Source organism: Neopsephotus bourkii, unplaced genomic scaffold (assembly GCF_033783945.1).
Source record: "Neopsephotus bourkii isolate Nb327-2 ecotype Australia unplaced genomic scaffold, CSIRO-AGI_Nbou_v1 NB_673, whole genome shotgun sequence".
In the NCBI taxonomy this organism is placed as follows: domain Eukaryota; kingdom Metazoa; phylum Chordata; class Aves; order Psittaciformes; family Psittacidae; genus Neopsephotus; species Neopsephotus bourkii.
Genome location: NW_026901172.1, coordinates 2,219,463 through 2,243,400, shown reverse-complemented (window position 1 = coordinate 2,243,400; position 23,938 = coordinate 2,219,463). Strand labels below are relative to the sequence as shown.

The window sequence follows — 23,938 nt, the reverse complement described above, 5'->3', positions numbered from 1 at the left end:
TTCCAGGTGCCTTAGTCTGTGTGCACAAGTGAGCAAGGACACATGGCACTTTTGTCTCCTGCTTTCTGTACAATGGAACCAGGGCACGGGCTGGAAGCAGGCAGCAGCAGACTTACCAGCTCCACCTCTGAGCTGCAGAGAGACCCAGGAATCCCAAGGGCGCCACCTGGATAATCCACCTAGAGATCAGCTACAGAACAAGGTCCTCAAAGGTCAGAGCCTCATCAGGTAGATGCATCATTCCTCAGGCTTTAGTGCATGGGTCAGGTATTCATTACCTGGGGGCTGATTCAGTAATGTGACTGTTTTGCAGGCCCATCTAAATGGGTAATTCCTCCACGCCAAAGAGCTTTTCAGCAGGGTTATTCTCTTCCTTTCTCTTACACACAGACACACACAAGAGGTTAATTTTTGCTCATGTAACTCAATTTCCTTTTGCCTGCAGACCGTTTCTGTGACAGAATCCAAAGAGAGCATCCTCGGTGGGGTGCTGAAGGTGCTTCTGCACAGCATGGCCTGCAACCAAAGTGCACTTTATCTCCAGCACTGCTTCGCCACACAGAGGGCTTTGGTTTCAAAGGTGAATTTCTAGTGGATGCTGTAATATATCCTGAACAGCACAGATGGAGGATGGGACCGTTTTCTCTTCCTTTGCATTGGGGTCATTTCACTAATTGTTTGTTATTTTGTGCAGTATTGTTTCTCAGGAAGTGTGGTCTGGGGGTTGATAAAACCTGGCTGCTTTTCATGATCAGTACCTGTATTTATGCACTTTGGGTTTGGCTGCCCACAAAGGTACAGTTCACACAGCCCACGTGTGGTATGGGTTCCTGCTCACCAGCAATCAGTGAGAAGAGGCACTGAGCCAGACAGGAACAAAGAAGCACAAGTGGAATTTAAGCTGTAAAAATGTCACTTCAAATGGATTCATTTTCCTGGGCCTATAATTTAAACAGTTTCCCAGTTTCTGTAGGAATACTAAGTTTTAAGCCTGAGGAACTGATACAAATCCGTCTAAAGGTGTAGATACAGGAGCAAGTTGTGGGGGTAGATGAAAGGAGTTGCCAGTGAGTCTGCTTTGCCTTACTGTATTTTACAGTACAGTGAAATGATCAGTGAAATGATCATCATTCCCCCAAAACAAAGGGGATTGGAATTCCTCTAATGCCAGTGCATGCTCATTTCTGAGGCTTGCTCTGGCCTATTTGAGTGCTTATTTTAGCCTGTCCAAGCACTCATTTTCTCCTGTGCTGTTTTTCCAGTTCCCTGAGCTGCTGTTTGAAGAAGAGACTGAGCAATGTGCAGATCTGTGCCTGAGGCTCCTGAGACACTGTAGCAGCAGTATCAGCACCATACGGTCGCATGCAAGTGCCTCTCTGTACCTTCTTATGAGGCAAAACTTTGAGATTGGGAACGTGAGTATCCTGCTGCACTTTGGTTGGTTGTTACATGTAAATGGGTTGGGAATGCTGGATGGAGCTCTGTGTATTCCTGTGGGAGAAAGGCTCTTAGAGGGTTTACCATTGAAACAAGCATGACATGCAAAGGGAAGAGAAGCATGCAGCAGTGACATGGCTTTGCCTTGCTCCTGGTCTTGCAGCACCTCACACTGCTGGTTAGTGCCAAGACTCTAAGCTGTATGCTTGGAATCTCTTAGCAGGCAAACTGCCTCTCATGTTGGTTTATAGAAAGACATAGAGCCCTGCCTGGAACATCCACTGCAAGAGTTCCCAAACCTGTCAGTTTGGAAGGTTTTCCTGCTCTTTACATTGGACAGTTTGCACTCAAAGGGCTGTTTGGAGAAGCTCCCCTCTGCCTTGCTGTCACACACCTCTAGGTGAGAACAGATTTAGTCACGTAGCCTTTCTTGTGCCATAGCTGGTGTGTGTGTCCTTTCTGAAAGGGCTGTGCCAGTCGAGGTGAGTTAGCAATGCTGGGATTCCGTTTTCATTCAGGTCTTACATCTAATTACATGTTAGCCTGACTCACCCATGTGTGCTTTAAATTAGTAAGAAGAGTTCCAGCCTTAACTCTTCCCATTGGTATTTTGCAGGCATAACTGTAGCTAGGTATCACAGAGTGCTCCTCCAGACATCTTTGTTTAAACTGCTTTGGTTACAGTCCCCCACAGGGGGTAGTGCAACTGGTCGGACCCACTGTATCTGGACCCTGGGACTGTTAGTCAGTTGACAGCACTGAGTTAACAGTGACTCCAGTTTTTAGGCTAGACCAAACCAAAAGCAGCTGTTTGGAGTGAAGGCTGTATCACGAGAGGGAGATGAGCATCATCTTCTTCAGGGTATGTGAGAAGAGAGCATGCAGAAGGAGAGAACACTAGAACTATTGCAGGAGAACCTTCAGCCGGAACTAAATAATGCTGTGATGAGATTATGAAGCTCGGCAGCACCAGAGGTTTAGTGTAATCACTGCTCTGAGACAGCCCTTCCTCAAAACTTGAGTTTTCTGTTTTGCATCAGGTGTCTGTCAGGAGGAGGGTACAATAACGAGAGCACTGATATTGTAGCGTACCACTGCAGTTCCTCTAGGTTCTTGAATGCCATAACAATACCTCTGTTGCAGAACTTCGCCAGGGTGAAAATGCAGGTGACCATGTCTCTCTCATCCCTGGTGGGGACATCCCAGAACTTCAATGAAGAGTTTTTGCGACGTTCCCTGAAGACTATTTTGACATATGCTGAAGAAGATCTGGAACTCAGGGAGACAACGTTTCCTGATCAGGTAAAAGAAATACCACAAGAGAAGGAAGTCATAGTTCATTGATAGCCTGTCCTTAAACCTCCATCTAGAGTTGGAATTTACATGCATTCCCTGAAGGTGACTGTTTAAATCACCTAAGTACATAAACCCCCAGGTCTGTGATTAATTCTGACAAGATGCAAACATACCAAGGTTCAGAGTGACTGTGGTCCTAACACAGCAGTGGGTAGCTCAATTCCCATTGCCAGTTCGTTGCAGCAGTATGTTTTTTACAGGTCCAGGATCTAGTGTTCAACCTCCATATGATCCTTTCGGACACAGTTAAAATGAAGGAGCACCAGGAAGATCCAGAAATGCTGATTGACCTGATGTACAGGTAGAGTTTGTAGCCATTGCACTGTAGGGACAGTAGATGTCAGTGCTCCACATGGTGTTAGAACAAAGCACAGTATCTACTTCACTTCCTGTATTTAAAGTGTGAGGTATTGTATTGCTGTGAACTTGGATTGCTTGGGGTTTATTAGCAATTATTTCGCTTTGAACTAAAGTCCTGCTTTAAACTGCTTACTGTGATTCCCATTTTACGTGAAAACAACGCAGCTACTGGCTCTTTGGTTTTGGATTCAGATGTTGCATCTTTGAGCACTCAGATTTTGGAGCATTTCTGAGTCTCAGTGCTCGTGGACCAATAGGTATGTGTCTGTTGTGTTTGAATGTGATGTTAATAGGTTTTAGTTGGCATTTATGGAGCTTATCATGAATAAAAGTAGTTTCCATTGCCCAGCAGTCCCTGACAACCTTATCCTTTATGTGAGTGTCCTGCGTTCAGCTGTAACAGGTATTTTCCTCCTTCCTAGTAGCTGGTGCAGTGCTGTGTTTGGGATTTAGTCTGGCAACGATACTGACAACTCTCCCTGCTTGCAGCAGGGAAAACTTAAGGATCTTCCACACCTGCTTGCCCACAAGGCTTTTCAGTGGTTGTAGTGGTTTAAGCCCAGCCAGTAAGAAGGTACCACTCAGCTGCCTGCTCACTTCCCCCTTCCTCCCCTCAATAGGATGGAGAGGAGAATCAGAAAAAAGGTAAAAACCTATGGTTTGAGTTAAGAACACTTTAATAATTGAAAGAAAAGTAAAATATAGTACTAAATAACAGTAGCAGGAAACAGAGAGAGAGAGATTGAGAGGAAGGAATAAACACCACTGCCCCCAAAAAAACCCTCAAGTGGTGCCCAAAACAGTTGGTCTGTACTGGGCATGACGTTCCATGGTATGGAATATCCCTTTGGCTAATTTGGGTCACCTGTCCTGGCTGTGTTCCATCCCGGCATTTTGTGCCCCTCCTCAATGGCAGAGCATGAGATCAGGGTAAGTGCTGCTGAGCAACAACTAAACCATTGGTGTATCAGCATTGTTCTCATACTAAAGCCCAAACCCAGCTACTAGGAAGAAAATTCACTCTATCCCAGCTGAAGTCAGGAAACTGGTGGTACATATGAAGGTCTCCATATGCAAAAGATAATCCAGAGCCACATTAAGATCCAAACTACCACATTGAATGGCGTTGCAGTGGTCCTGAAGGCTTCTTAGAAGGCTGGAGAGGTTTTGTCATAAGCAACCAGGCAATTCTGCTCTGATTGTCCAACTCCTTTGGCTTACTATCAGTATTCAAGTGACGTATGGTCAAGAGCTTCAGCAAGTTACCCATAAAACCATTCTGGCACCACAGGGTGGCTGCAATTGCCCATCACTAACTGGTGTAGGAAGCTATAATTTAGGGCAACTTTCCATCTATATAGCTTCTTATCTCATGTATTCCTGGATAGTCAACCATGGAGGGTGGTTCTTATTTAAGCAGAAGTAACTAACTACTAATCACAGAGGTTTTCTTTTCAATTAGGATTGCAAAGGGCTATCAGAATTCCCCTGACCTGCGCCTCACGTGGCTGCAGAACATGGCTGGGAAGCACTCCGAGAGGAGCAACCACGCTGAATCAGCCCAGTGCCTGGTCCACTCTGCAGCCTTGGTGGCTGAATATCTGAGCATGCTGGAAGACCGAAAATACCTCCCTGTAGGGTGTGTTACATTTCAGGTGGGAATTGTCCTCTGTATTGTACAATTGGGGTTTGTCACCTGCTGCTGAGGCACAGAATATGCTCTGTGTTTCTGTGCTGATGTACTGCACTGGATTTGTTCTGGGGAGAATGCATTACAACAACCTGTGAAAAACTCCATTATGCTTGAGGAGGCCATGGAGATGCTGCGAGGGCTGGAGCAGCTCTGCTCTGGAGCCAGGCTGAGAGAGCTGGGCTGGGGCAGCCTGGAGAAGAGAATGCTCCTGAAGGGGAGACCTTAGAGCAGCTCCAGTGCCTAAAGGGGCTGCAGGAAACCTGGAGAGGGGCTTGGGACAAGGGCCTGTAGGGACGGGACAAGGGCCTGTAGGGACAGGACAAGGGGAATGGCTTGAACCTGCCCGAGGGGAGACTGAGCTGAGCTCTTAGGCAGAAGCTCTTCCCTGTGAGGGTGCTGAGGCGCTGGCACAGGGTGCCCAGAGAAGCTGTGGCTGCCCCATCCCTGGCAGTGTTCGAGGCCAGGTTGGACACAGGGGCTTGGAGCAAGCTGCTCCAGTGGAAGGGGTCCCTGCCCATGGCAGGGGTTGGAACTGGATGGGCTTTAAGGTCTCTTCCAACACAAACCATTCTAGGATTCTGTGTCTTGGTTCCCTCAGATCTTTACATCCATACGCTGAGTGAATGCAGTTATTTTTATTTCTCCATTTAAGTAATGGGTTTTTAATAACCTCTTTGAGGTCAATACTGAGCAGAGCAAACAAGCACATACTTAGCTTCGAGTGTTTTTAGGTGGACTGGTCCAGTTAGCTTAATCATGTGCTGAAGTACCGTGCTGGTTCAAAAGGAAATTAAACAAATGCATATGAAAACTGCCTCTAACAATGTTCAGACTCGATTGAAAATCAGCTGGTTTTCAAAGTACTGAAAGTGTTCAATGTTGCTTAAATTGAGTAAAACTATTTTCTGTTTCCTTAGAACATATCTTCCAATGTTTTGGAAGAGTCAGCTGTTTCTGATGATGTTGTATCACCAGATGAAGAAGGTATCTGTTCTGGAAAGTATTTCACAGAAGCTGGTCTGGTGGGACTGCTGGAACAGGCTGCAGCATCTTTCTCCATGGTAGAAGACTTTAATTTCTTTATGTGTTTTCTTCAGCAGTCTTACACTGCTGGGCAACATGAAGTAAAGTGTTTTCTTTATGAGACTGTGTAATCCTATTGTGAGCACTTCAGTCTGATGGAGTTTTAGTTGTTCAAGACAGCCCAGTTTGCCCTCTGGAGTAACTGTGTGAAGAGTGGCATCTGGGACCAAGAGGCCTTTGTGTGTTTCCAGTGTCTTTCACATCAACACTGCACATTTGGAAGCTCACAATAGTAAAGAAAGGCCGTAATGTTTTTCCTCCTCTTCAAAAAGAGTGGGTTGAGAGCTCTGTGTGGGCAGTGTTAATGGGCTGGTAGCAGTGTATCCATCAGAAACCAAGGAAAGCAAGTGAATCATTTCCCACAGCACAATATGAAATGTCATTTGGTGGGGTTAAGCACAAGCAGCAACAACTCCAGGGCTCAGACCTAGAACCCCTGCTGTGGGGTGGCTAAGCCATGGGATACAGTGTCTCTGCCTGCGATGGGCTGGAACCCCTCTGCTAGGGACATCCTATGGAAACACCATAAAGCCCATCACATGAAGTGCTAAAAGTGGATGCAGAAATCACTTAGGTTGAAGGTGTGCCTGTACTGTGCACTTAAGCTTCTGTATTTAATTCTCATATATTTTATTAGGATTCTGTTTAGCCTGTTGTGCTCTTGTGCACATATCCATCCAGAATATCCCAGGTTTGATTCCAGTGATAATCGTATTTACTGGTAGCAATGTGTAATGCAGTAGACTTGATTTCAGGGGTAACTGAGTGTTTTACTCCATTCATGTATGGGTATATTTTAAGAAAAGATGCCAATTATATCACAGTGGTATGTAAGCCACCTTTTCACTTTGCAGTTTTATACTTTAAATGCTGATAGTATGTATTATTCTTGCTGTTGAATTGATGGAGCAATTGATGGACCTTCTTTTTGTAGGCTGGCATGTATGAAGCAGTTAATGAGGTTTACAAAGTGCTTATTCCTATTCATGAAGCTAATAGAGATGCCAAGAAGCTATCTACTATTCATGGTAAACTCCAAGAAGCATTCAGCAAGATTGTGCACCAGGTAATGGTTTGAATTTTCAGCTGCAGTGTGAATTGTAAAGACCCTTCAAATGCTCAGTGCAAATCAAACCTGTCTATTAAGGAAAGCATTTTAATCAGATTACATGAAAATTGTCAGATGGTGATGCACAGTAAATGCAAAGATTGCTAGCAGAATTTTTTTCTCTCTGGACATGTAACATGAGAGAACATCATATAGCAAGAAATGTCCAAGAGTTAAAAATCCCAGTCATTGGCCAATTTATCCTTTCAGAACTGTTTTGCATGCTGGGAAAAACTACTGTATCTTGCCTTTAGCTGGTAGGTAATGTTGGGGTTTTGTTCTTCTGTTCATTTGGTGGCTAAATAATTGAAGGAACCTTTGTAAACTTAGATGGTGCTAAACCCACCAGCTGAGGTGCTGAGCGTTTCATGAGAGACATCAGAAGTTACCAAACCTCACGAAGCTCAACAGACCTCAGCTAGGCAGGATTGGAGAGCACTTGGCAAGCTTCAAGAAGCAGATGTTCTCTTCTAGGAGAGGCGTGTTGGGTGCATGCCTTTCTGTCAGGGCAGGCAAGCACTCAGCAGACCCTCCTCCAGTACATGCCAGTGCTGCTCCGAGCCCCCAGCCCCAGTCAGCTTCTGGTCATGGGCTGCTGGGTGTATTGTTGGTGTGGTTACCCTTAAGCTGCCATCAGCTCCTCAGTAGATGCTGATCAGTTCATTGATTTCATAGGATGCAGCTGAGGGTCTGGGGGTTTTGTTCTGACATTGCTGGGTTCCTGAGGTTAAATGAACTAACAGAGGACAACCATTGGGTGAAAAGGGCATTGTGGATGCATGATGACTTGTAATCATTGAAACCATTTGAGGTTTGTGATACCTTACATTGATGGTCATGTTTTGGCCTTTGAAACTCTTTCTTTGGTTTCTGTGACATGCGCTTTTTACTTTTTATCACACAGAGTACTGGCTGGGAGGTAGGTAACTCCATTTTAGTTAGTAAAGAACACTAATAGATTTTTCAGATGACTCACGCCAACGCTTGCCCACATGTGCTAGTTGTGGGTATTTCTGTTGCTGTCTGCTGTTAAAACAATTCATTAACCAAAGAAATACCAATAAACTGATTGTGGTTGTAGGAAATTCTTCATAAGAAGCTGTAGGTAGTGCATGGATGCTGATGTGTTCCACTAATGAGGTTCTTTGGTGAATGAGCCACTGTATCATCACTAGTTTGTTTTTATAATATGTTTATATTTCTTTTCATCAGCATTGACACAGAATATCATCCCTTCATGCCATATTTTCACCCCACCCACAGGGGTCGATTTAAGCACTAATGCTCAGAGGTACTGAAACACAGAGCTCGTTTACTGCATACAGAGACCATATCGCAGAGAATAGGCTGCTTCATTCTGTTCATTCAAGAACAATCAATTTGTTGTGTAGCTGTTTATCTGGCAGTAAAGTAGCTCAGTTGTGTTAACTGAAGTTAGTTTGCCTGCTTTTTTCTCTGTGGAGGCTGTTTGCTCACATTTTTACAACATACACCGTGAGAACCACACATTTGGATTATAAAACAGACAAAGTGGTTAGCTTCATCCACAGTCATACACAGAATCATGGAGTGGTTTGGAAGGGACCTCTGAAGGTCATCTCGTCCAACTCTCCTGCTGAAGCAAGGCCACTTAGATCAGGCTGCCCAGGACTACGTCCAGACAGCATTGAACATCTCCAAGGCTGGAGAATGCACACAGCAGTTTGGTAACTTGGGTCCTAGTGCAATTGATGCAGTGGGGACATGAACACTGAGAGTTTTCAGAAGACATTTAAAATGTTTTGTGAATATGATGTTATTTGCTTGGCGTTCAGCTGTCCAGTTTATCTCTGCTTTCTGTGAATCAGGCAACTCAGCATGGGCCACCTCACTCCAGGTTTCCATCACAGGGAGCTTTTAAGCCCACCCTTATTAAACCAAGACCAAGAATGAAGTTCTCTTTCATTGTGTGACTTAAACCATTTGGGCTGATGATGTCTAAACATCAGTTTTAACTCTGGCCTGGCAAGAAATGCAATTCATCAGCTTAAAAGTAAACCCTGACACTTAAGGGTTGGCCCTGTAAGTAGTGTACATGTTCCTCTGAAAGGTCCCAGCAGATGAGGCAGCACAGCGATCCAGAGTACACGTTGCATGAGTGTTCAATACGTGTTCAATAGCCAACAAATGTGAAGGCCTGTGAGCATCTCTTTTGATTAGTCTGCCCCTAAATCGACCCCTGAAGAAAATCCTGTCATTGGTTATGATGCTAACACCACTCAGTCATGTTTTACTGCATGGTAAAAGACACCCATGGTTTCAGTTCTCGTCTGTCATCGTGCTCCTTCATTGCCACACTTCTTCTGATCTTTGTGCTTTGTAGCTTTCAGATTTGCTGCATGTTTTGCCTTTTTTCCGTGTTTTAAATATTTTAATTGATGCTGGCCCTTTTTTATTTTCAAGTTGATTTGCTGCCAAGTTGCTGCTTGTTTGTTGTTTGGAATTTCCCTAATTAAATACTTTCTGTTTTCTCCTCTCTCGCCCTGGTTGCTGACCCTCCTCCCCACTCTTACTATTGTCTGTTGTGGTAAGTTCCTACTTGTGGAATTTTCTTTTTTGTTTTTCCCCTTTCTCTTTTCCCCTTTTTGTTCTTTTGTTTTACACTGTGGAAACCCCAATTTCATTTTGCCAAAGAGCTCTGCCAACACCAGGACTACCTCTTTGTATCACAAGGGATGTAGTGTTGCCAACTACAAGCACTGATGCGTTTCTGGTACCTGCTTCAACGTACCAAGCGGTGGGGTTTGCTGCTTGTGTGTTTGTTCATTGAGTAAATGCTGAGTTAAGTCTTTCTGTTTGCTTTCCACTTAGGAAAGTTGTTAGGAAAAATCTTTCCATGTTATGCCATGGGAATTGAAACATGCTTTTTAAAGTGTGCAGGGTGAGGTTGCCATTGAACAGCAGGACTCCAGGAGCTGGTACTTTCAAAAGATCAATATTAGAAGACTTGTAAGAGTTGGCAACACTGCAAAAGACCTTAAAATTCAGCAAGAAAATAACCATGCTCAGCTTGGTAAGGATGGTTGGATTTCATATTCTGCCTAGTGTGTATGGAGGAGTTACTTTTATTCCTGCATACTTGGGCTGACTCTGCCTTCTGTGCTGGTCTTGGTGAAGAAAGCAGACACAATCCCGCTTGCGTCTGACTTTTTCAACCCTTTGTTGGCAAAGCTTTTTGTGTGTGTGCAAGAGACGACTCTAAAACTGTATTCCCAGCAATTTTGAAAGGTATTTACCATGCATAATAACAAATCATGAACCTTCATACATCATGGTGGCTGTGATCTGCTCTGCCAGTTCTGTGATGGCTATTCAGTGTTCACCTTCATTCTCTTCTCCTCACAAAGACCTATTATTTTTTTCATAAAATAATAGGAGATTAAATGCTTTTAATAATTTCTCCCTCATATCTGCATTTGTAGCTCTTTTCAGAAACAAGACCATGGAGTATTTTTAAGTTATTTGTTTTCTTCTCAATACTTTGATGAGATAGAGTTTGCTATTGGCTAAATTTCAAAGATCCTAGTTCAGAGCCGTCCCATGTTCTTAATGCCAGGCATGAAACTGAGCTCTCCCCATCTCAGGGAACTGACAGCTGTAGAATGTCTATGCGAGGTATGGAATGGCCCATAGGTGTTTGCTCTCCCAAAGGAGTTTGTTTCCATCCCCTCACTTCCAGGTTTCATCCCTCAACATGAGTCACGTACATTTCATGGCTGATGGATCCAGGGGAGAGATGCTTCTGTTGCCTTAGGGACTAACCAGTGCTTCTCACTTTCTGCTTTTCTCCTTGGGATCCTTATGATGGCTGAGTTTTAGCAAGTAGGTTTATCAGGAAAAGCCAGTGCATCTAATCTTCATGATGATGAAACAGTTACCTAAGTTGGGAGCTGCCTTCACACAGGGGCACTGAATCTCACCAAGCTTCCCTGCTGCTGCCATTCCTGGGACTTCCCAATGCCCCATTACTCTGATTTTATGCTTTTAGTAAATGCCACCAGAATTTATTGTTAGTTTATGCTGATCAACAGAGAGCATTTTCTTCCTCCCTCCTTTTTTTCACAGCAACATAAATGAGCACTGCCTGTAACAAATAGCTCCTTGGGCAGATACCCCTGTGTCAGATACCTTCTCGGGACCCGGTCCTGCAAATGCTTCATACCCTGAAAGTCACTTGCCAAGTAGGCAGGAAAAAGCACATGAATTAGAAGAGCAGCAGTGTGTCCTCTGCTGGGGCCTGCCCTGTGCCCATGGGTTGGGGCAGGATCCCACCAACTTCCACATGGAGCATTCCCAAGCCCAGTGTAAGGTTTGGGGAATTGTTTCATGTGGTACTTCTCCTTCAGGCAGAATGATGCTACCTTGGGAAGTGCTTTGAGAAAGGAGCCCTGGGATCACAGCCTGTAACATTGAGATTGAATTGAAATAAATAACACAGGAAGCTGAAAATGCTGGTCCTGGAGGGATTTTAGTGTAGGTAATATAGTCCAAAACTGTGGATTTGAAAAGGTAGTGATGAGTGAATTAAGGATTCAATAGGCTGCTCATTCCTGTGTGAGTCCAGAGAAATGGGCATTGGAGAAAGACAAGGAATCTAGGGAAACAGCAACCAGATGTGGCCAGATGGGCACTTCCAGTAAACCAGTAATAGCTCTGGAGCTGGGGCTCATACCCTGGGAGGTGCTCCTGGGGGTGGCTGTGGTATGAGGAAACCCTGTAGGCTATGCTGGCAGGTGGAGCTGGATGAAAGCCCCTCTCTGGAGGAGGGATGCTCAAGGGGACAGGCTGGAGCAGGGGCCCAAGGAGCCACCTGTGCCACATTAAGCATATCAGCATCTCTGGGTGCAGCTCCTTTTCTTGAAGTGGAGCATGTGTCTACACTTTTACCAGAGCAGAGCTGATGGACTGGTGTCTGTGGATGTCCCATAGTAAAGCCAAGATGTGACCTGCATGTGTTAAGCAAGGCTGCTGCTGGCTCTGGTCACTTCAGGCTTCACTTCCACATCAGAGGGGGGGCATTGGAGAGCTTTGCCCTCTTGAAGGTGCTTGGGGTGAGCAGCAGCCCTCACCCCAAAAAGGCAACGCTGTGTCCATCTGGCTGTGCCTTGGGTGAAGGGAGCTGAGCATCAGTGTCCTCCAGGCCAGCAGAAGGCAATGGCTTGCTGTGACAGTGCTTTTTCCAGCCTCTACACGTTCCCTGAGGGGTTTTCTTCTTTAGTTTGGCTCATTTATCCTCTTCACCTTCCATAAATCACATTCACCATCACCACAAGAGATCAGTTTTGCCATAGCATATCAAACAAAAACTAATGGTCCACAGGAGCCAGGACATCTGTAAGTGCTGTTTGAAACCAAACACCAGCCCAGATTCAGAAACATTGAGTATTAAATACTACATCACACTTTATGTCACGAGAGTAAAGGTGAACATTCCCAGTGTTTCTTGCTGAAAGGCGTTTCTGGTTTGTGCATGCGGCGTGAGTTGTTTTAACAAAACCAATGGTGTGATGTATTTGTAAAGCATTTCTCTTCTCTCTCTTTCTTTTTAATCAGATTTTCTTCGTTACTTTCCCAGCAAAAGTCTCTCTTCTCTCTCTCCTTTTGTTGCATTTCTGGGCCAAATTCACCACTGGCTCAAACGGAAGCAGGTACATGATACAGTGGATTGCATCTGCTTTCGCCAGGAGTGACTTCGGCCCTCTTTACTAGACATTAGATACTAGAAGAGAACGTAACACCTTCCAGTTGACATGCTGTTTACAAAGCACTTGCGTGTGTGTGTGAGTGAACCAGACATTGACTTCGGCCCAATCCTGCAATTACTCCGGAGTGGATTACGGGGGCTCTGGTGTGGGAATTTTCAGGGATACCTATGTCTAAGATCCTCCCTGCCTGCTGCAACTGGGCTTCCCTGTGCCTACAGGCTGCCAAAAGGTTGGTCAGGCATTGGAACAGGCTTCCCGGGGAAGTGGTGGAGTCACCATCCCTGGAAGAGCCCAAAAACATGGAGATGAGCCCCTCAAGTATCATGGGTTAGTGGTGTCCTTGGCAGAGCTGCGGTAATGGTTGGACTGGATACTCTTAAAAGTCTTTTCCAACCTCATTGATTCTGATTCTGTGAAAGGTCTGCAGAGGATTTGGAGAGCCTGAAATAACCACCCGAACGAAGGGATTTGCCTTTGTTCCTCAGAGGTATTTGACACCTGCAGGCTTCTGGGGTGGGAGAAGTCATTGCAGGGTTGGGCTAATGGTCGTGACTGATCCATCTGATTTCACGTTAGTTACAGCCTCATTGCGGTGTTGCTGCTAAACGCATTCATGCTGAGTTCCAGGTGTGGTTTTCTTTCCCTTCTCTCTTTCTGTTATTTTTCCTTGGTTTATTTGATTTCTTTTTCATTTTGCATAAGTTCAGGAGCCTGCCTGCAGCCGTGCTTGGGGGTACTCGTGTCTCCACACTGAAATAACCTCTGGTTTCTCCAAACCTAGGATGGAAAGAGGATGTTTGGCACCTACTTCCGGGTTGGTTTTTATGGAACTAAATTTGGAGACCTGGATGAGCAAGAGTTTGTTTACAAGGAACCCGCCATAACAAAGTTAGCTGAGATTTCCCATAGGCTCGAGGTGAGATGATCGTGTCTGTGTGTTGCACTTGGACCGCTTTCCATCACTTACTTGCATTGCCAGCTTACAGGAAGTGGTGGAAATGGAAGTTGCTGGGCAAAACCAGCCTCTTGCAGCTGATGCAGGGCTGAGCTCAGAGAAACAGCCTCTTGGCAATACAGTTTGCAGAGCCCATGCAGTGACCCAGCGCTGATGCTTCCTGTCCTCTTGCCAGTGCCACCTCTGCAGGAGGCAGGAGGAATGCAGGGAGAGGTTTTCCCTGATCCTGCAGCAAGAGCTGCAGACCTGCTGTGATCATTGGAGGGTTTGTGGTGTATTTTACAGTGTTTGCATTTCCCTTCTGCCACCTGGTGTAAGTGGGATAACCTGGGCTTGGAAAAAGGCTGAGATGCCTTTCAGGAGCTGACGCTCAGAAAGTATTGCATTTTGCTGTCATTGTGGTGCCTTTGCATCACGTTCCTCTACTCATAGACATCAGGCCCTCTAAGGTGCCTGGATTTCAGAGCTCCTGAGGTGGGACATCGCAGGTCTGAAGTTTGTTTCAGTCGTGACCAAGTAAAGGCAACTCTGATTAATAGAACTGGGGCTTGGGTGCAGCTGCTGGTACCACCAGTGATCAGCTGTACCACGCACCAGTCAGCCTGTCCTGGTTCTGTGCCAGCTAACCTGTGTTTAAACAATGTCCTAGCACAGTCCGAGGCACATCACAGGTCAGAGACTGTTCCCAGTGAGCACAGTGCACTGATGAGGCCATTCCCAGTGGGAGAGGAAGAGCGGTCAGCAGCATGGCTCTGGGCCATGCCATGTGCCTTGTTCATTAGGACCAAAGGGCAGAGTGGGCCCTGTTGCCCTGTTTTATTTGCTAGGATAGATCCGGTGTCCTGTTGTTGCTCACAACAGTTCAGCTGCTGTCACATTGTCTGAGCTTTAAGCACATGAGACTGAGTTCAGAACCTGGCCATTCCCCCAGCCCAGCAAAGCCATGCTCTGATGCGGCAGCTCATTCCCGGCAGATCCCACTCTGACCCCAGTGTTCAGCTGAGCTCACAGACACACAGCGAGCTCCAATGGCTTGTTCAGAGCCATGCGGCCTCTGTGTGTGCAGTTGGAAGGCTCCCGAGTTCTCCTGCCTTCCAGGGCATTAGGCTTGTTTTTTCCTGTTGCCCCTGGAATGTGATTGATTCAGTTCTCCTGGGTTCAGCAGATCACATTCAGCCCCAGCACTGACACTGTTGAAGGCTTGTGGAGCTTCACCTCCCCTGAATATGCCTTTGTCTCTCCAACCCCCATCTCTCATGGCTGCATTTGATGTTGTCTTTCAATGCTTTTTTGCTCTTGATTGTAGGGATTTTACGGAGAACGGTTTGGGGAAGATGTGCTTGAAGTGATTAAGGACTCAAACCCTGTGGACAAATGTAAACTAGATCCTAACAAGGTAAGAACACACGTACACGTTCAGAGAAGTAGAACAGGTCCTGAATGTATGCAAAAGTAATGGGACAAACCCAGAACAAGGGGGAATGACTGAACTGACAGAGGGGAGATTGAGATGAGATCTTAGGCAGAAGCTCTTCCCTGGGAGGGCGTTTGAAGACCATGAGGGAAGAGGGGCAGGGAAGTGTATTTCTTGCAGTCCAGAAACTGCTGAGCCCTGTCAATGGGAGAGTGATTTTTCTGAGTGAAGGCAAAAACCAGTCCAGGTTGTTCCAGAGGTGGCTTCAAGAGGGAAGAGATCGAGCTGGGTTATTGCACTGCCTCATATCGGAGTGCAGGAGTCAGCTCTTCTCTGGGCCCTGCACCTCACCGTGCACACTTGGGCTCCTCCCTGCAGGCCTACATTCAGATAACCTACGTGGAGCCCTACTTCGACACGTACGAGATGAAGGACAGGATCACCTACTTCGACAAGAACTACAACCTGCGGCGCTTCATGTACTGCACCCCCTTCACGCTGGACGGGCGCGCTCACGGCGAGCTGCACGAGCAGTTCAAGCGCAAAACCATCCTGACCACGTCCCACGCCTTCCCTTACATCAAAACCAGGATCAACGTCATTCACAAAGAGGAGGTGAGGCCTGAGCTCTGAGGGGCTTGAAGGGAACCATTGCACATCACTGAAGGGGGTGGATGCTGCTGAAACTCGTGCGTGCTGTACTGTTGTGACAGGAACAGAGATGGGTCCTCCTGGCCATCACTGACCTACCTTTTACATCTCTCTTAAAGATGCAAGAGTTCAACTGAGTGAGAGCAGACAGCTCCATCACGAGCTGCTCAGGCTGTTCACTGCAGGGACTGTGTGAGGTGTCCCTGCCCATGGCAGGGGGTTGGAACTGGATGATCTGAAGGTCCCTTCCAACCCAAACCATTCTGTGGTTCTAGGACTGTGCATGAGACTCCTCAGTCTGAGTTTAAAAATGCCTTGTTTCTTGAACTTTTCCCTGTTCCTATTCAACCTAAACAAAACCCAGACCAATTTAGTAATGCAGTATGACCTGCCACCTCTTTCACCAGCGTGTCCAGACCACAGTGGCTGGTCTATGCAGGGACCCTGGTGAGCTTTGTAGTGATGCATGTTACTCCATTCCACTCTGCTTGCACAGTGTGTCCTTTGCTCTGTGTTGCAGCTCACTTGCATGGCCTCAGCAGTGAGTGAGGTCCTGAGGGTTTATAGAGAGATTTATCCCATAGCTGTGTTAATTTTTTAGGGAGGGATGTGATCACTCACTCAACCTGATATAAAATGCTTGGGCACTGACATAGTGCTGTAACCCTGGGCAGCTGGTCGCAGTTGACACAAGCCTATCTGCCCAGAAGCAATCTCAGAAAGCTCTTGAGCACCCAGATGTAGAAACACATTTAAAGTCAAACTTTGCCATTTTGACATTTAAAAGTCAAAATGTTCCTAAACCAAGACTGAGGTGATGCATTCCTGAAGTGCTGCTGTCCAGACTGTCAGTCTTATCGGTGTCCTCCACCACTTCAGCGTGCCTCCCCAAAGTGACCTTGGTGTCTCTGAAGTCTGTGTCTGGTTGGCAGTCTCAACCATAACAATGCTCTATTCTGGCTACTTGCTTAGATCATTTTGACACCCATTGAAGTTGCCATAGAGGACATGCAGAAGAAAACACAGGAATTAGCTTTTGCAACCCACCAAGACCCTGCGGACCCAAAGATGCTTCAGATGGTGCTGCAAGGATCAGTAGGTACCACAGTAAATCAGGTGAGCACCGCTGAGTTGGAGACACTGGGGTAGTATGTATCTCTCAATCTAGTGGATGTTCAGCATTGGGCCTTATTCTTAAATTACCTTTTCCTCCCCATTCATTGTATGGGATGTGTTTAAGGTCACGGGTGGGTTTAGACCAGCTGCTCTCAGTGACTTTGCCATTTAAGTAAAGAGTCCTGGAAATGTAGTTAGGTCTGAAAAGTGGTTGCGAAGAGACAGCCCTCCCTCAGTTACCTGCCCTTTCCTGGCATTCACAGTTGTTTCTGCCTGCTTCTCTTCCCATAAAAACCCCAAACAACCCCAAAACAAAACTTTTTACTGCTTTCCCTTTGGTTAGCCAGGCTCCAGTGGGTGGAAATAACACTGTGTCCTGTTGTGGGTTATGAGCAAAGTGGAAAGCAAAAGTAGTGAATGGAGAAAAACTGAGGAAAAAGTGATGGAGAATGAGCAAAGCTTTGCTAATGCCCAAGCTGGAAAATAGGAATCAGCTGGAGCTTAAAGTTCTGGGTTGAGTTTGCAGTGCTGGCAAATGCTTCCATAGTCCATCTGTGTTGTTTAAACTTTGCCTTAGTTGTAAGCCGAGCAAACTTTGTCAAGAGTTCTTATAAGAGAAAACAAGTGGAGAATCTGTGCGTTTTCTCACAGTGCTTTCCAAAATCAGAGTTTTATTTAAAACCAAAAGAAAGCCTACAGGAGATGTGGTTGCCGCGGGGTTTGGTGATTTCGGCCACGTTGACCAGCTGCAGTTCTTCAAGGTTTAAAGAAATGTTGCATTTTATTGGTATTTCTGTGTGCAAGAAGCTTCTCCTGTGATTGACTATGAGAAACTTACTTCTCCTCTTCTCCTCCTAAAGGGACCATTAGAAGTGGCACAAGTTTTCTTGTCTGAAATACCCAATGATCCAAAGCTCTTCAGACATCACAACAAGCTACGGCTCTGCTTCAAGGACTTCACAAAAAGGTATGGAGTGTTGTCTTCAACCTGCCTGCCAGATGCAGTTCCTCCTACCACATCAGGCAGGAACATGTTCAGTAACACAGGGAGCATCCAGAAAGCAGAGTAACTCCATCTGTCCACTTCTCATAAGCAGCTGTATCCCTCAGGTGCCCAGGTGGTTCCCTGTTTCTCTGGTGCTGCTGGTCCAGGACTTAAGGGGCTGAAGTCTCTGCTGTTTACAAGGAATGAATTAGTGATTACAATTGAGCTGTGAACAAGTGTTCATGTTCCAGAAAACACAACTAGCCACGCTGGCACGGACGAACTCAGAGCTGGGCAGGGTCAGGAGGAACTCCTGAATTGGCCAGGAGATGGAGTTTCCTTCTGGAGTGAATTTCTCCATACGGAGTGGAAGCCTGCTGGCAGAATTCCCTTAAGAAATGTGCTAGCTGCTTGTCTTCCCTCCTGATGAATGCATTGCAGTGTCATACAGCATCTTTTGCAAGCACCAAAGAATCAAATACAAATATTGTATTGAAATAAAAATGTTCCAAGCAATTAGATCCAGTGGCAACACAGTTGTCCTGTATGTGATAAATGGCACTGGTGATACAGTTCTTCTCATACCCTCTGTTTAAATTGCTTCCATGGAAAATAGAAGAGTTCCTGATGAACATCTCAGTCTGCTATTTATTAATCTTTTTCTTGGGGAGAACAGTAGATCTATCCAGCTTGAAATAAATCCTCTTGGACTGGAAGAGGCTATGTGGAGATCAGCTTTTGATTTCTCTCCAGAGAGGATATATGTAACTGGAGAGTAAATTGAAATAAGAAAAGGAATTGTCATTCTGGAAGTGAAATGGGAATTGGGAATATGACACTCTCCCCTTTTCCCTTGGACACCAAGCGGTTTAGCTGAGTCTTTATTACCCCAGAGACAAGACAGAGAAGGATATTCTGTGTCACCCCAGAGGAACAGTGATTTGGTTTTGGTCCTGTCACATGAACAGCTCTGGGGGAAGCAGGTCCTTTATTACGTGCCCAAGTTTTACCAGCTTTTATTTCCTAGATGTGAAGATGCTCTGCGCAAGAACAAGAGCCTGATCGGTCCAGACCAAAAGGAGTATCAGCGGGAACTTGAAAGGAATTACCACCGGTTAAAGGAAGCTCTCCAACCCTTGATAAACAGAAAGATCCCACAGTTGTATAAAGCAGTGCTGCCGGTCACTTGCCACAGGTGGATATCTGATTTTACTCTTTCAGCAGAGATAAGGAGGGTGTAAAACTGGGGACTGGGGTGTCTGATCTTCCTGGTGAGCCTGTGACATCCGTTTGGTTTCATTCGTGGCTCTTTTGGCCTTTTCCCTTTCTGTCCTGATTTCAGAGCACATCCCCTTCCCAGCAGTTATGGTAGGTGGTGTTTGCCGTGGTTCCCTTTCCTTCTGACCTATGACAGTTTGTTCGGGTTGATTTTTGCATCCTGCATCCCGTTCTTTTTAGATTCAAAACCACTTTCACCATGGCAGGACTTTGACACTGGTTTGTTCCCAGTGAAACTGGGCTGAGGAGCTCGAGAGGCAGGCAGGGTGGAGAAACAGTTGGTGTCTTCTGTGCTGGCAGACTGGGAAGAGGAATCTGGGCTTTTTGGTCATCTGCAGTGAGACTGAACATAAAAACCCTGTTGGGAATGTATGTAGCAGGTCAGAGCCTGTAGTGTTGTAATCCCTTGGCACCAGCTGAAGCTGAGCAGAGACTTTGGGTAGATAGTTTCTAACAAGACTCCAGCCCCCAGAACAGGGCAGAAGTGCTTCCCAGGAGTTACCTCCACATACTCTTTGGCTTCACAACCCTTGTCATGTCCCCCATCAGCAGGGTAGGCTAATGCAAATCCAGCAAGACAGCTCTGGCCATTGTGGTCTCACAGCAGGGAATGGCGTGAGGGTGTTCCTGGTACTTGATTAGCACCAAGCAGGATGGGGACAATGCTTTTAATGAGAGACCCTTGAGATTTGTATGGATGTGGACTTCAGCTCATGTCAGTGCTGTTGGTTTAGGAGAATACAGCCCTTCTTTTGAACCTCTCCTTGTGTAAGTGTTGTTCAGAGGTAAAGAGTGATGGGGAACATCAAAACTGTTGTGAAAAGAGAAACTTGGGAAGCTTGTGTTATAAGAAGAGCAAGACTTGGTGCTGCAGGAAGAAGGAAATGGATGTGCCCAGCTCACACAGCAGTGCTTAGGGATGTTCCTGTAGCTGAATTTGATGTGTTTTTCTGTCTGCTGAACACTGCAGAAAGGTGGCCTCCCCTCATTACCCAGGTCCATGATGTTCTAAGCTCTCTTTAAGGTGCTGGTGTTCTCTGCTGCAGGCAGTTTGCAATGGCTGGGGATGGTGGGAATACCTGTGCTTCCCTCCTCACGCAGTAGGACCCTCACACACACTTTAGCATGGTGATTATTTCTAACCTTGTGCAATTCAGCCTCTTCAGGGAGTCTAATACAGGTATTCCAGGCAAATTCCATGTAGAGATTGATTGGAAAGACTTGAATCAGGTTTCAGTAGTGCAGATGGTTTGTGCTGCTTCTTTGTGTACCCATGAATGGAACTTTCTGTCAGCAAACCTTAGGCAGTCGAATGATCCCAGATCATTCCATGCATTTGAAAAGCAAGGAGTTAATGTCAGTGGACTTGGATGTTGTAGTATCCAGCTGTAGAGAATCCTGGAAATCAAGTACAGAATCATTCATCTGACGAGGCTTCTTATGTCATCATGGGAAACCTGAGCTCATCATTGTATTTTCTTTCCCTCAGAGACTCCTTCAGCAGGATGAGCCTTCGCAAAATGGATATCTAAACGAGTTAAAAACCAAAATAAGCCAAAAAAAAAGCACTTAATATTAAGGTTTTTGCAAAAAAAAAAAAAAAAAAAAGAGCCTTGTTATCAACGCTGGGAATCAAAGAAGTTTTATTGGGAAATAAAACTCGGACTTCATCCTGGACATCCCACCCACCTCTTCCTCCATCCAAGTGTTCAGTGGCCAAAAATCATTCTGAATTGTCAAATGTAGACTTATCCGTGTTTGAAACACAAGATGATGGCAGTGGTATCCAGAGTGTTGGTGATAAGCTGTAAACTTCCCTGTTTTTTAAGACATTTTTATGACTCAAAGGTACACTAAACACATTTACCTTTATTTATAGCATTACCTAATGTTAAATTTATTTACTTTTAGTCCATATATTTAATTTATATTAGGACCATACGCAAATGCATTTTTGAAGTTTTTAATGTAGTGATGATGGTTATTTTGATGGTACTATTAAATATGTGAATGTTTACACTTTAATTCCCTGTGCATTGGACTTCAGAGCTCGCCACCCTTGGGAAAAGGTTCGGAGAAAGGTAAGTCCTACAGTAACACTTCTTATCCAGGTGGTGATGATTTTTATTATCCCTTTCCTTTTGCCTTGTTAACTCTGAATACAAATTGCTGCAACGAAAGGTAATTCCATCTGTAGCCACCAGAAGAATGGAGGCACATCTTGGTACTGCTTTGCCTTCTTCAGCACCAGTGGAGTTCAAACATGACTTGTGTGTGTACATAGTCATTTCCACCAGCTAGGAACTCCAAACAGCACAGTAATCTCATAGCTTTGAGTGTGCAATGCAGCTTTACAGTGGACATGCAACTAGACTGCTTTTGTGTCCCTTTCTCAATTGGATAACTAGTTTCACAGGGAAAAAGAACATAAGATGGTACCACAGTGCAAGTCAAAAGCTTATGCAGAAAACATTCTTTGTGTTGTTACTTATGTAAAGAACAACATCTGTTTTGCAGCAGTTATTTTGGTGGCTAACACAGCTCTCCACTGGGAACATCAGGACTGGAGCTCAGTACACAGCTCCTAAATCTAGGCCTTTATATTTTAACTCTCTATTGAACAGCATCCATTGGAAGAGGTGGTATGTGATTAAACACAAGCTTATCCTCTCTCTATAAATACCTAATTATGCATAAATAAATACATGTATATATATGAACCCCCCAAATTTGATAAACATACTTTCATATATATAAAATATATATAAAATATGTAAAAAAAGGGGGTTATACATGAGTTTTTAAGATAGCAAACAGTTGTACCTCATCACTTCCACTTTGTATTTGGCTTTTCATGGTTTTCACCTTCAATTCTAGCATACACCTTCCTGTATGTTAGAAGGTGCTGGTGCAGGGCAGTAGGATTCTCGTGCTCATAGCAGGATGATTGTACTTTATGCTGTGCAGGCTGGAAAGGCACCGTGTGTTAGATCTGCTGAGGGATGGATGGCATCCAGCAGGGAGGTGAGACATTTCAGGGGCTGATGGCAAAGCCCAGGGGTGTTGAAAAGGTTTTGGAAGCTCTCTGGAGCCAGGGACTCTCAGACTGGAAAATACTGAGGAAGGAGAGGGCAGTTTTGCAAGAGATTTATATGAAGAGCCATGCAGAATTATTTACAAAGTGGAAAAGGGGAAAAAAAATCCCAATAGCCATGGAAGAACGAAACCTTAATTTACACCTGTCCTTGGTGTATGGTTTCTTCAGTTAGGAAAGCATCAATTTTAATCCAGTTGTATAAATACCCTTTTATTTTACTGGATGGCTCCATGTCAGCCTAACTCTGACTGCTGTATCAGTACATATAGCCAAGCCTGGGCAGCCACAGTCTGGTTTTGCATTGCAGTGAACTACAAAGCCATGTGCGATGCAGGGCATTAGTTACAGTGGTGACTGCTGGTTCAGGAAAGCTGTTAAAGAGCTTTGCTTGAGTAAGTCTCCAAAAATCCCCCCCTGCTATCTCCATACACCAGAGGAGTGTTTTCACTCGGTGTATTCCAGCAGATCGTGTTTTCACTGCCTACAAAGAGCATTTCTCTCAAGCTGTGCAGTGTGACAGAATACAGCTGGGTCTCTCTCCAGTGACACCACAGCCAGTGTGTTTTGTTGAATGTAACGGTATTTGTTTCCTTGGAACATTTCCTGCTCCTGCAGTTGAATGGAAAAACGTAATTCTTGGGTCAGGTGGGGAAAAACAAACTTTCATTTGCAGGCTGAAATTCAGCACCCCCCCCCCACTGCAGGCAGTAACAAATAGCATTCTAACTGTGATTTGGCTATCCCTGCAAGGTAAGGTTACTGCTGTTTGTTGTTATGTGGCTGTTCCTTGGTTTAAGAGCATGAAATCATGTATTATGGTGGCAATGGTTTGGAAAAAGGAGAGGTCTTAAGAGTGTATCTGTAATGCCAGATTTTCCTCCTCTTCAGAAGATAAGTAAAGTACTACAGACACCTACTCAGCAGGAGTTCATAAGCCACTCTAAATTTAGTCCAGCCTTTCTTACACTGTTTCTATGGACAGGACAAGCTCTCTAGGCTGAAACATACGTTAGTAATACAACATCCCCTAGGATATGCTGCAAAAGCAGGGCCTGTACAAGAAAATCAGAGGTCCACTAGAAGATGGAAAACATATTACAGATACTTGTCATGAGCATTTACACTACATTATAATAAAAGACTGTAAAAATCTAAGGATTGCAGAGTAATCTAGGGCAGGGGGTTCCAGGGCTTTTCCTATGAATAAATCAGTTTGTATTTGAAAAAGTTTTAAATGTTTCCAGAAAACTTGGGCATACTCACATCTTGCCCATCTTCCCGTGTCTCTGCAGCGGTACCTCAGGTCATTCCATCCATCCTGTGGCAGCAGAAGTGAGCTCACCCTATCTAGTGTCCTATTTTAAACATTTTTAACTGTCTGCCATGTATACGATTCAAACATTTTAGCATCTGAAAGATGATTTGGGATTTTAACCTCTATTTATTGCCAAACATCTCAATTGGTTTTGCAATAATCCATTTCCTCTCCCTGCATTACCTGTAGTCATCAAATTAGGACACACTGTACAAGAATCAGTTAAAAACCAGAAGGTTATTCTTGCAGCACTTTAAATCTTCCATTTCTCTTTTCTGTAACAGTGCCCAACCCCTTTCACTTTCTGCTCTTCCCTCTCCAAACACAAAAGGCTGATTTAGTCATC

At 45.1% G+C, this 23,938-nt stretch overlaps 1 protein-coding gene across 16 annotated transcripts in view; it reads left to right on the top strand.

The window, feature by feature from the left end:
• The window catches only part of DOCK7 (dedicator of cytokinesis 7), a 108,292-nt gene extending 87,087 nt beyond the window's left edge, over positions 1-21,205 (top strand). For 5 of the 16 annotated variants that reach the window (XM_061353450.1, XM_061353445.1, XM_061353449.1 and 2 more), the window contains 15 exons: positions 446-580; positions 1,263-1,415; positions 2,581-2,739; positions 2,994-3,094; positions 4,616-4,808; positions 5,764-5,907; positions 6,864-6,995; positions 7,942-7,956; positions 13,572-13,697; positions 15,043-15,132; positions 15,529-15,765; positions 16,774-16,917; positions 17,778-17,884; positions 18,930-19,097; positions 20,670-21,205. In XM_061353450.1, the coding sequence (XP_061209434.1) occupies positions 446-580; positions 1,263-1,415; positions 2,581-2,739; positions 2,994-3,094; positions 4,616-4,808; positions 5,764-5,907; positions 6,864-6,995; positions 7,942-7,956; positions 13,572-13,697; positions 15,043-15,132; positions 15,529-15,765; positions 16,774-16,917; positions 17,778-17,884; positions 18,930-19,097; positions 20,670-20,712 (1,947 nt within the window). In that variant the 3' untranslated portion in view covers positions 20,713-21,205. Of the gene's footprint in view, positions 1-445; positions 581-1,262; positions 1,416-2,580; positions 2,740-2,993; positions 3,095-4,615; positions 4,809-5,763; positions 5,908-6,863; positions 6,996-7,941; positions 7,957-9,608; positions 10,295-13,562; positions 13,698-15,042; positions 15,133-15,528; positions 15,766-16,773; positions 16,918-17,777; positions 17,885-18,929; positions 19,098-20,669 lie in introns of those variants that run through there. The other 11 variants (XM_061353447.1, XM_061353444.1, XM_061353443.1 and 8 more) reach the window with 4 other exon arrangements.
• The last annotated feature ends 2,733 nt before the right edge of the window (positions 21,206-23,938 follow it).